The sequence below is a fragment of the Misgurnus anguillicaudatus genome, chromosome 9 (genome assembly GCF_027580225.2).
Source record: "Misgurnus anguillicaudatus chromosome 9, ASM2758022v2, whole genome shotgun sequence".
Taxonomy (NCBI): Eukaryota; Metazoa; Chordata; class Actinopteri; order Cypriniformes; family Cobitidae; genus Misgurnus; species Misgurnus anguillicaudatus.
This window is the reverse complement of record NC_073345.2, coordinates 30867421-30878337: the sequence shown is the minus strand read 5'-3', so window position 1 is coordinate 30878337 and position 10917 is coordinate 30867421. Positions and strand designations below refer to the sequence as shown.

The window sequence follows — 10917 nt, the reverse complement described above, 5'->3', positions numbered from 1 at the left end:
TACATGGGTACTTATTTACCATGCAAGCAAAATATTACATTTTTATTAGCTGTATTTGTGGAACAAACATTTGACTTTGAGATGCCCTGGGTTATATTTGGTTATATTTCACCTCTGAGTTATATTTGGCCTAGCAACACAACAATAACACACAAATTATCCAGCAGGCAACACCTAAAACAGCCAAACATCAGTAAACTCGCATCCATCATTTTTCACTTTCTCAGGATTTGAAAGTATGTGAATAGTTTATTCTTCATTTATGTACTTGTTTTAATGACTGTTGTTGTTTTTTCATTAATTGTATGCATTACCTTAAGTCATATTTTCCCTATGGCGTTCCCAAACTTAACACTGGTGGTTTGCAGGGAATTGGGGTTCCTGAGTTGCTGAATTAAACAAATCAAAATGTATATAAGTTATTTTAAAATGAATAAGTAAATATTTTATTAGTTTAACCTGCGTGTCATGTGACCATACACAACACTGCAATATATCAGAAAACTGAGAACTCTGTTGTATCAATGTATCAACAAAAGAAATTACCTGAAGGTCCAGTAACAGGTAATAATAACAATGATATAAAGTACTACTGATTGAAACGTTAAAACGGTTAAAATGAAAAATAAATGTTTTTGAAGTTAAACAAGCAACTGTGAATTATTGAAATATTTATTTAAAGTCTCAGGGTGTATTTCAAGTAAATACAACCCCAAAACAGAAAAAGTTGGGACACTGTAGAAATTGTAAGTAAAAAAGGAATGGAATAATTTACAAATCTCATAAACTTATATTTTATTCACAGTAGAATATAGATAACATATCAAATGTTGAAAGTAAGATATTTTGAAATGTCATGCCAAATATTGGCTCATTTTGGATTTCATGAGAGCTACACATTCCAAAAAAAGTTGGGACAGGTAGCAATAAGAGGCCAGAAAATGTAAATGTACATATAAGGAACAGTTGAAAGACCAATTTGCAACTTATTAGGTCAATTGGCAACATGATTGGGTATAAAAAGAGCCTCTCAGAATGGCAGTGTCTCTCAGAGGTCAAGATGGGCAGAGAATCACCAATTCCCCCAATGCTGCAGCGAAAAATAGTTTTCTGAGTTTCTCAGAGAAAAATTGCAATGAGATTGAAGTTATCATCATCTATAGTGCATAATACCATTCAAAGATTCAGAGAATCTGGAACAATCTCTGTGCGTAAGGGTCAAGACTGGAAAACCATACTGGATGCCCGTGATCTTCGGGCTCTTAGACGGCACTGCATCACATAGAGGAATGCTACTGTAATGGAAATCACAACATGGGCTCACAAATACTTCCAGAAAACATTGTCAGTGAACACAATCCACCGTGTCATTCGCTGTTGCCAGCAAAAACTCTGTAGGTCAAAAAAGAAGCCATATCTAAACATGATCCAGAAGCACAGGCGGTTTCCCTGGGCAAGGCTCATTTAAAATGGACTTTGGCAAAGTGGAAAACTGTTCTGTGGTCCAACGAATCCAAATTTGAAGTTCTTTTTGAAAAACTGGGATGCCATTTCATCCAGACTAAAGAGGACCATGACAACCCAAGTTGTTTTTAGCGCTCATTTCTGAAGCCTTCATCTCTGATGGTTTAGGGTTGCATGAATACGTGTGGCATGGGCAGCTTACACATCTGGAAAGGCACCATCAATGCTGAAAGGTTTATCCAAGTTCTAGATACATAAGATCCCATTCAGACGTCGTCTCTTTCAGGGAAGACCTTGCATTTTCAAACATGACAATGCCAGACTACATACTGCATCAATTACAACATCAAGACTGCGTAGAAGAAGGATCTGAGTACTGAAATGGCCAGCCTGCAGTCCAGATCTTTCACCCATAGAAAACATTTGGTGCATCATAAAGAGGATGATGTGACAAAGAAGACCTAAGACAGTTGAGCAACTAGAAGTCTGTATTAGACAAGAATAGGACAACATTCCTATTCCTAAACATTGGTCCTCCTCCAGCTGTTCCTTGTATGTACATTTAACTTTTCTGGTCTCTTATTCGCTACCTGTCCCAACTTTTTTTGGAATGTGTAGCTCTCATGAAATCCAAAATGAGCCAATATTTGGCATGACATTTCAAAATATCTTACTTTCAACATTTGATATGTTATCTATATTCTACTATGAATAAAATATAAGTTTATGAGATTTGTAAATTATTCCATTCCTTTTTTACTCACAATTTCTACTGTGTCCCAACTTTTTCTGTTTTGGGGTTGTAATTTAGGTCAAGGGAGTTTGGCTTACAAAAGTTACTAAAAAAAGCTATTGTAAACACACGTAAGATTTTCTTAAACTAGAACCAGTAGTGTATATTTATTTAGAACAAATTACATCTTCAACGATACAATACATCTTTATTGTGCTCTATATTTTTGGGTGATTTCTATACAGTATTGAGGATATGAATGGTATAGTGTGTGGTTTTTGTGTCTTATCCTCCTGAATGTATAGACTAGGGTATGCATTGACGTCACTTTTCCACGTGACGACGCTGGAGCACGGCCTGTTGAGTGGCAAACGTTCAACAAAATGGCTGGTTTTCATAGCGGCTGCTGCGATAATGACAGTGAAACTGACTATTATCAGCTTAAATTGAATTTAGTTGGACTTAGCAGATGTAGACAATACTTCGTTACATTCGTTACATTTTCCAATCATCTGTGTTTTATTTGCATGTTAGTCCTCGGAAAAATGTACTTCACATTTTAAAGCATATCAAATCATACTGTGCATTCTTTTATATTGAAATTATTAAATATTAAAATGTATTTAATACCTAATTATATTAAAATGTGTACATTTACTTATACTTGAGTAAAAGTACGTTAATGTAGGCTACTTAAATATTAAATGTAAAACAAAAACTTGTGAAATGCAATAGAGTAAAATTATGATAATATGCTTTGGAATGTATGTTTTCCAAAGACAAACACTGATAAAATTCTTGAAAAATACTTTTAAAGGGGTCATATTATGAGATTTTTTTTAAGATGTAAAAAAAATATTTGGTGTGCCCAGAGTGCGTAAGTGAAGTTTTAGCTTAAAATACCCCACAGATAATTAATTATAGCATGTTTAAATTGATACTTTGTTGGCCTGAGCAAAAGATTGCCGTTTTTGGGTGTGTCATTTAAAATGCAAATGATCGGATGAAGTGCAAACACTGATCACAATGATGGTGGTTTGTTGTAATTGAAACTCAATTGTGCTGTCAAGTATTTTTTCTTTCTCTCTGCACTAAATGGCAGTGCTGAACGACCTAATTTTTCACATGCTTGCAGAAAATGGCTTATCCAATCAAAAAGTTACTGGGTTGATCATTTTCACGTTTATGTTGATAGAAGCACTGGGGACCCAATTATGAATGATCCATTTACTTCTCCTTTCTGTGTTTTTTGGCAGTCTGTAAAACGATAGCTCCGAATTCTTGTTATATCTGTTAGTACAGTCTATCTCACAACAGCTGTTTCCATGTAGACGCATTTTCACCGTCTTTTCGCTGATTTCACACTCATTCTGCCGCTCTGTCTTTTGCCACTCAGTGGCCGTAACCGCAGTCACTTTCCCCAAAGGTGATGTCAACTACATACTATTGTCAGTGATTATTGAGGGAATTATACTGAAGCGGGAATGAAATTCAGGTGCATTCTCCTCAACCATTTGCTAAAACGTTTTAGTGCACAAAGATAATGATAAATAAAGTTTTTATCCTCAATGGGAGAACTTGTTTTGTTTTGATTTGCAGGCTATAGCATTTTTCTTTAGAATGTCCTTGTAATTGTACTCATTCAGTGAAGATTTGGAAAAAAATAAAAAAGATATAATATTTAGTACATAGTTCAAGATCTGATTGTGGAAGGCGCTTGGTATCTGGTACAGGCAAATAAATCTGTAAAATATTAACTCTCGCTGTATTGAGGCAATTGCATAGACTTTGTATTTCTACTATTAAAATGAAAGCAAAATGAGAATGACATGAAAGGCACTAGATTTTAGGAAGTTACATTATTTAACCATCTAGCACAGAATGCAGTGGGTTAGAGAATCAAAGGCCCCAATGGACTTCAATGAATGTGAAGATTACAGGTAAGACATGAATTTGACCCATGCAGGAAACTGAATGTTTGGATCATTGTTGCACAAGTTTCTGCCTTTATTTGCCATTTATTTGCCATTCTTAAGCGAAATGTTGAAATGTGTTGACTGTTTGTGTTCACAGCACTGTCAGAAAACCCTGTGTGTTTGAGACCTACGAGAATCATAAAAATATAGGCAAATGTCTGATCATCAGTAATGAGCACTTCAATGGTAAAAATCTACACTGACACATGATGACCTTGTTTGTAAAAAGTACATGTGAAAAGCTTATTTTTTTCTAGATTCTAGATTCTTCTAAAATTATGTAACACACATTTAACTAAAAATATGCAGCATTTTTGTCAAATCAAGATATATTTTCATGTTGCTTTAACTTAAAAAATTAGGTTAAACAATTTCAACTTGATTTTATAAGTTATGTCAAATTTTCAAAGCAAAAATGTAAAATAGTAGGTTAAATTGACTTGCAAAACCAAGTTGTTTTAAACTTAATTCCTACACTGTAAAAATACAGTTAAATTATGTTATAAATAAAAATAAATCAAAACATGCAGTGTTTTCACCATTTGTCTAGAATTAGCAAAATCGTACTTGTGGCATTTTATACAGCAGATGTTTTAACATAAGATAAATTGTAAAAAATATTAATGGAGGTCACATTTATTCTGAGCTCGTATTGGCTGCTTTTTCTTCAACATTCATAAATCACTATTTTTTAAATACATATTTACTGGGGCTTTTCAAAATATTAATTGCATTAATCGCATATAAAATGAAAGTTTGTTTTTGCATAATATATGTGTGTGCACTGTGGATAATCATTTTGTATATATAAATTCACACACATGCATGCATTTGAGAAACATTTAGATTATGCAAAAACAAACTGAATATATATATATATATTCAGATTTTGATATATTTTAGATGTTATATAAATAAAAAATACATAATATGTATGTGTGTATTATATACAGAATAATTAAACACAACACACACACACACACACACACACACACACACACACACACACACACACACACACACACACACACACACACACACACACACACACACACACACACACACACACACACACACACACACACATTATGCAAACACAAACTTTTATTTTGTATACGATTTTGACAACCTTATTTTTTTTCTTTTCTAACAGGAAATTCATATGTCTAGCAAAAGTATGTTTTTTCTATCAGGTTTTTTCAAAACATTTAAGCACACACCTTCAGATTAAAAGATTTTAAAATTATGTTTTTCATTTATAAATTACCTGATCGATAACACCATCTATTAAACGGCTTTAAATATTACATTATTATGAACATTAAATCGGAATTTAACATTGTATTAAATTACACTGTATTTTTACTAATCTTTATTTGTGCTGACTCAGGATCTGTCATAGTGTCTCAACTCTAATACCACAGCAATTTCTTCTGTTCATGTGATATACAGCACACTTTGTGATGTATCTCACCAAGTATTTGTTCCTCAAATAAAGCCCTTATATTACTTGCACAGCTGTTTTTGAAACTGCTGAATAAGATGTGCACTCAGTAGTTCATCGCCGCAACACAGATGTAATACTGTAAGTGTTTCATGCAGCACTATTCAGCGGCAAAATAAAACAATGAGATTAAACGGATGACACATTTATCATCGCTGACCTTGGTGGGCTACAAACATACCATTGTACTTTGATTCACAAACAAATGACTCAATTACTGATTCAGCAAGTCACTTAATTAACATATGACTCACTGAATCCCAATTTCAATGAATCACTTTCAACTTTCCTTAAAGTACTTTAAGAATTAAACCAAGAACCATTAAACTCTTTTTGCCTACTTTTATTTGTTGTCTTGATGTTCCAGGAGCTCCACGTTTGCACAGGAATGGCTGTAGAGTAGATGAAGATTTATTACTGAGTACATTTCAGTCTTTGGGCTTCAATGTACAATTGGAACGAAACCTGTCTGCTGATCAAATGATTGAAGCACTGAGAAAAGGTACAAAGTAATTTTCTGTATGTACTAGTGTTGTAGTCAAGACCACCTAAACCGAGACCAAGTCAAGACCAAGACATGCCGAGACATGTTGACCAAGACATGCCGAGACCGAGACAAGACCAAGACTTTAAAGGGTCGAGATCGAGTCAAGACCAAGACCATTGCAAGTCACTGCATTAAAGTGTGCATGCGTGTGTGTGTGTGTGTGTGTGTGCCATCAGAGAAGTTGATAAAATAATCAAAGGCATTGCAGATATGTGGGAATTTAATATAAGCAAATAAAAGTGAACAAACACTAAAGAGCTGAAATCAACTTAACCATTTAATCTGAACTGTCTTTCAATGGCTTGCCATCCACTTAACACAATGCAGGTGTTTTTAGTAATAAAATTAGAAAAACTGTCATTGGGAGAAACTTAAACAATGCTTAAACAATGCCAACATCATATGCCAAACCCGAATAAACTGCATAAAATTAATGATAAAAAAGAAATTTGTGATGTGCACTGCAAAAAATTATTTTCAAGAAAAAATTATATTTTTGTCTTGTTTTCAGTAAAAATATCTAGAGGTCTTGAATTGGGATGCTTTTTCTTGATGAGCAAAACTACCCAAGAAAATAAGTCTAGTTTTTAGACCAAAAATGTCAAATTTAAGTGATTTTGTGAATAAAACAAGCTAAAAAAATCTGCCAATGGGGTAAGCAAAAAAATCTTGAACCTTTTTCTTAAACACTAAATTCAAGAAAAATTCAAGAAAATTTTGCTTACCCCATTGGCAGATTTTTTTGCTTGTTTTATGCACAAAATCACTTAAATTTGATATTTTTGCTCTAAAAACAAGACTTATTTTCTTGGGTCGTTTTGTTCATCAAGAAAAAATACTAAAAAAATACAAAAATACTAATACTAATTTTTTTCTTGAAAATCATTTTTTGCAGTGTGCCATCAGTTGTGGTCTTGACCGGTCTTGAAATAAAATTCAGAGTTCTCTTTGTCCGAGACCGAGACCTTTAAAAAGTGGTCTTGAGACCGGTCTTGAGACCGAGACCGGTCTCGAGAACTACAACACTAGTATGTATTGTATGTGTAATTTTGACTAACTGTCTGTACTGTATGTGTTTCAGTGTCTAAAGAAAACCACACTGACATGTCTTGCTTCGTGTGTGTACTGATGAGCCACGGAGAAGAAGGAACAATTCTAGGATCAGATCAGTGCTCGATTCCTGTCAAAACTCTGACCATGACCATGACCTCTGACCTCTGCCCAACTTTAAAGGGCAAGCCCAAACTCTTCTTCCTGCAGGTATTCGCTACATGCTAATAAGTGGGTGGAGACAATAAATGCACTACAATGAACATTAGGTTTTTGTTCACTCACCTTAATACTTTTCCAAATCCATATGGCTTTTTTCCTGTTTCTTCTTTCCATTTTTGTGTGAACTGTCACTTCCCAGCATTAAAGTGATTTAATGTTCAATTATGTTGATGTAATTTCCACTGACAAAGGAAGTTAGGATGGGACATACAGTATTTAGTTGCCCCTCTGCCTTTTAGAATGACCAATAGTGTTTAGTTTACCTCATAGCCTGAAATCTGATAAAAGTTGAAGTGCAGAATGATGTCATGAAAACCATTGATCTGTATTGGCAAAAATGAGAGACTGTATATTTTAAATGCTAATATTGCCAATGTTTTTTTGAAGCACGCTAGTTTATAGATATCCTCAATGTTAACAATTATACTAAAAGCCTAACCACTTTCATTTAAAGATTGACTTTTACTCAATCAAGCCTGTGTGTTATTTTATGGTGTGATTTCATCTTTAGGCCTGCAGAGGGATGATGTATGACCATGGTGTTGAAGCAGACAGTGAAGAAGCACCGGGGGATTTTATTGGAATTTCCGATGTTCCGGAAGTTGATTTTCTTTGCTGTTATTCCACAGTGGAAGGTTGGCATTGCAATAACTTGTAGTTATTTCATATACTGTATATAATTGTGGATAGTTTAAATATATGACACATGGTGTGTCTTATATACAATAGTGGCCAAAAGTGATGTCCAACTCTAGACATCTTCACACTGTAAAAAAATCCAACTTTAAAATGTTCATTCAACAAAGAACATTAAGTAACTTGAACAAAGATTTCTTTGTTGAAGGGCGTCAATTGATTGTTTTGTGTTCACTGAATGAAAAGAGCATAATCATTCAGCTAACAAATATTATTTTGTTGACTGAACTTAGATATATAAGTTTTTGTCCAATTCGTTCACCCAACTTGCCAAACTGAGTAATCTGAACAAGCAATTAAAAAAAAACAGTCCCAGCATGCATTGCGACATGTTCACTTCTTTGATTAATATTTACTAAAAAAGATGACTGTTTTAATGTTTGCTGGCTTTATTTATGTTCTTATGTTGTTAATGTTAGTTATATGTTGTATTTGGAGTCATTTTAAAAGAATGATGTTTGTTCATTGTTACCATGATTGAGAAGTGTGTGTTCAGTGTAGAGGGCAGCAGAGTGAGTTAGCGCGCATCATTGTTGCCTCACAGCAAAAAGGTTTAAGTCAGACAAAGACTTTGTTTATGAGACCTTTCTGTGTACACTCCCACAGTCCACAACATGTAGATTAGTTAAATTTGGATATACTAAATTACTCTTTACCCAACTTAGCCACTAGTTGAATAAACATAGAAATTTGTTTATTACCTAATCAGTTTAAGTTGGTTCAACTTTTTGGTGTAAGTTGACGTTACTCAATAAATTGAGTTAGGTGAACTACATCATCCAAGAGTTGAGTAAACTCAAAAAAGCTGTGCAGCAAGTTGCCTTGAAAATCTAAGTTAAGTCAACTTTTTATTTTTTACAGTGCACTCTTTATTCAAATATTTTATTATAGATGCATTTTTGCATGCATGTTGCATTGGTGTGTTTGGGGTAAGCTCAGCATGTGCAAAATTATAGCCCTGGACAATGACTACACAATATTAGCACAAATTAGGATAAATAAATATTAATAATAGATAAAATTGCAGTTAACGCATGCTTAACATAAATTGCTTTGCATTAGCAGCACAAAAGATAATGGGTTCAAACTCAGATACTGATAAAATGTTTTAGCTTTATTGCACTGCAAATCACTAAATGCATAAATGAAATGCTTTATTACCTGTGAGCTTTTTGTTTTTCGAATGAACGCTCTTGTTTTCCTTTCTTTCAAATAATTTTTTTTATTATAATTTATAATTATTTCCCAAAGTTGAGTGTTTTATCAATTTTACACCATAAATATCATATTCTGATGGTTTAACCTGACCTGAGGGGGCATTAAGAGCAAATATCGTAAACATTTCCACATTAGACCTAATTTTTGGCCACTACTGTATCTATAGGCCGTGTACATAAATATCTAGAGATGCACACATGGCACGCACTTATGCACATACTAAAACCATTACTGTCCCTCTTCAGGGTATTTTTCATGGAGGAGTCCACAGAAGGGTTCTGTGTTTATCTGTGAGCTTTGCAAGATGTTAATGGACTGCCATCTAGAGGTCATTCAGATTCTGACAAGAGTAAACCACAGTGTGGCAAATCACTTCCAGTCTTACACCCTCGATTCAGCAACTAATAAAAAAAGACAAATGCCATGCTTTGCATCCAGACTGACCAAAGATTTCTACCTTCATGCTCCCGAGAAGAAGAAACGATAACTTCTTACACTGAAAAAAATTATTCATTCAATTTACTAATTTTTTGGGGTGGGTGGTTGCAATCAATTTATTTAAGCTACATTTAAACAAAAGTTTTTTGTTTTATTTTGTATTTCAATTTTTTTGTTTAGGTGTAGCTTAAAAAAATTGATTGCAACCACTTACCTAAAAAGCGTCTTGAAGAAGAGCATACATATAAAAAGGTGAATTAACACATAACAGTGGGTGTGGCGCATCTTCTTTTAAGAGGTCAAGATATCAACTACTAATTTATATAAAATAATATATAAATATATATGAATGTCCAGCAGAACAAAGAAATGTTTACAGGTTAAAAACAACATTAAAAGGGAAGTAAATGATGACAGAATTTTAATTTTTTAATTTTATTGCTTAAAATTTCATCTTTCTCTGTTATTAGTATGATGTTTTTTAAAGGTCCTGTACTTTCTGTGTTTTTGAAGCTTTGATTGTGTTTACAAAGCACAATATAACATGTGTTCATGTTTCACGTGTAAAAAATATGGTATTTTTCACACAATTTACTTATCTCAATAGCACTGTTTTCACTGTCCTCAAAACGGTCTGATGTCTTCCTTGTTCAATGAAGTCCCGCCTTCGGAAATACAAATCGAGTTCTGATTGTGTAGTTTGTTCAGTGTGTTGTGATTCGACAGCAGCTTGCCGTTAGCTTAGCTGGTGACTGACGTATTCCTGTGGGCGGAGTTTAGTAAAAAAACTGTTCTACTGACGTCATTAAAGCAGGAAGTAGAGGGCTGTAGTCCAAACCGGCTGTTCGCTGTAGGCTTTAAAAGGCAAATTCTGCTAAAGAAAATATATCACCTGACCGTGAACTTTGAGCTTTATCATTTTACAGGTATTATTTATGCTATCAACCCAATATCACGAAATTACGTACCTATAGGGACGTATGGACCAACGTGACAATGTCACGTTTCGCCGCGTTTGAACATGAGCCAACCCAGTCTCATGTAAAAACGTACCCTGACTACGTTGGTC

General features: G+C 34.0%; 1 protein-coding gene across 1 annotated transcript; it reads left to right on the top strand.

Moving 5' to 3' along the window:
- The first annotated feature begins 3982 nt into the window (after positions 1–3982).
- On the top strand, positions 3983–10525 carry casp21 (caspase 21, apoptosis-related cysteine peptidase). The gene is made up of 6 exons (XM_055180478.2): positions 3983–4137; positions 4271–4359; positions 6045–6179; positions 7306–7484; positions 8008–8131; positions 9656–10525. Exons 1-6 carry the CDS (start codon positions 4079–4081, stop codon positions 9895–9897), a joined length of 828 nt encoding a protein of 275 aa, XP_055036453.2. The 5' UTR covers positions 3983–4078; the 3' UTR covers positions 9898–10525.
- Positions 10526–10917: the final 392 nt, after the last annotated feature.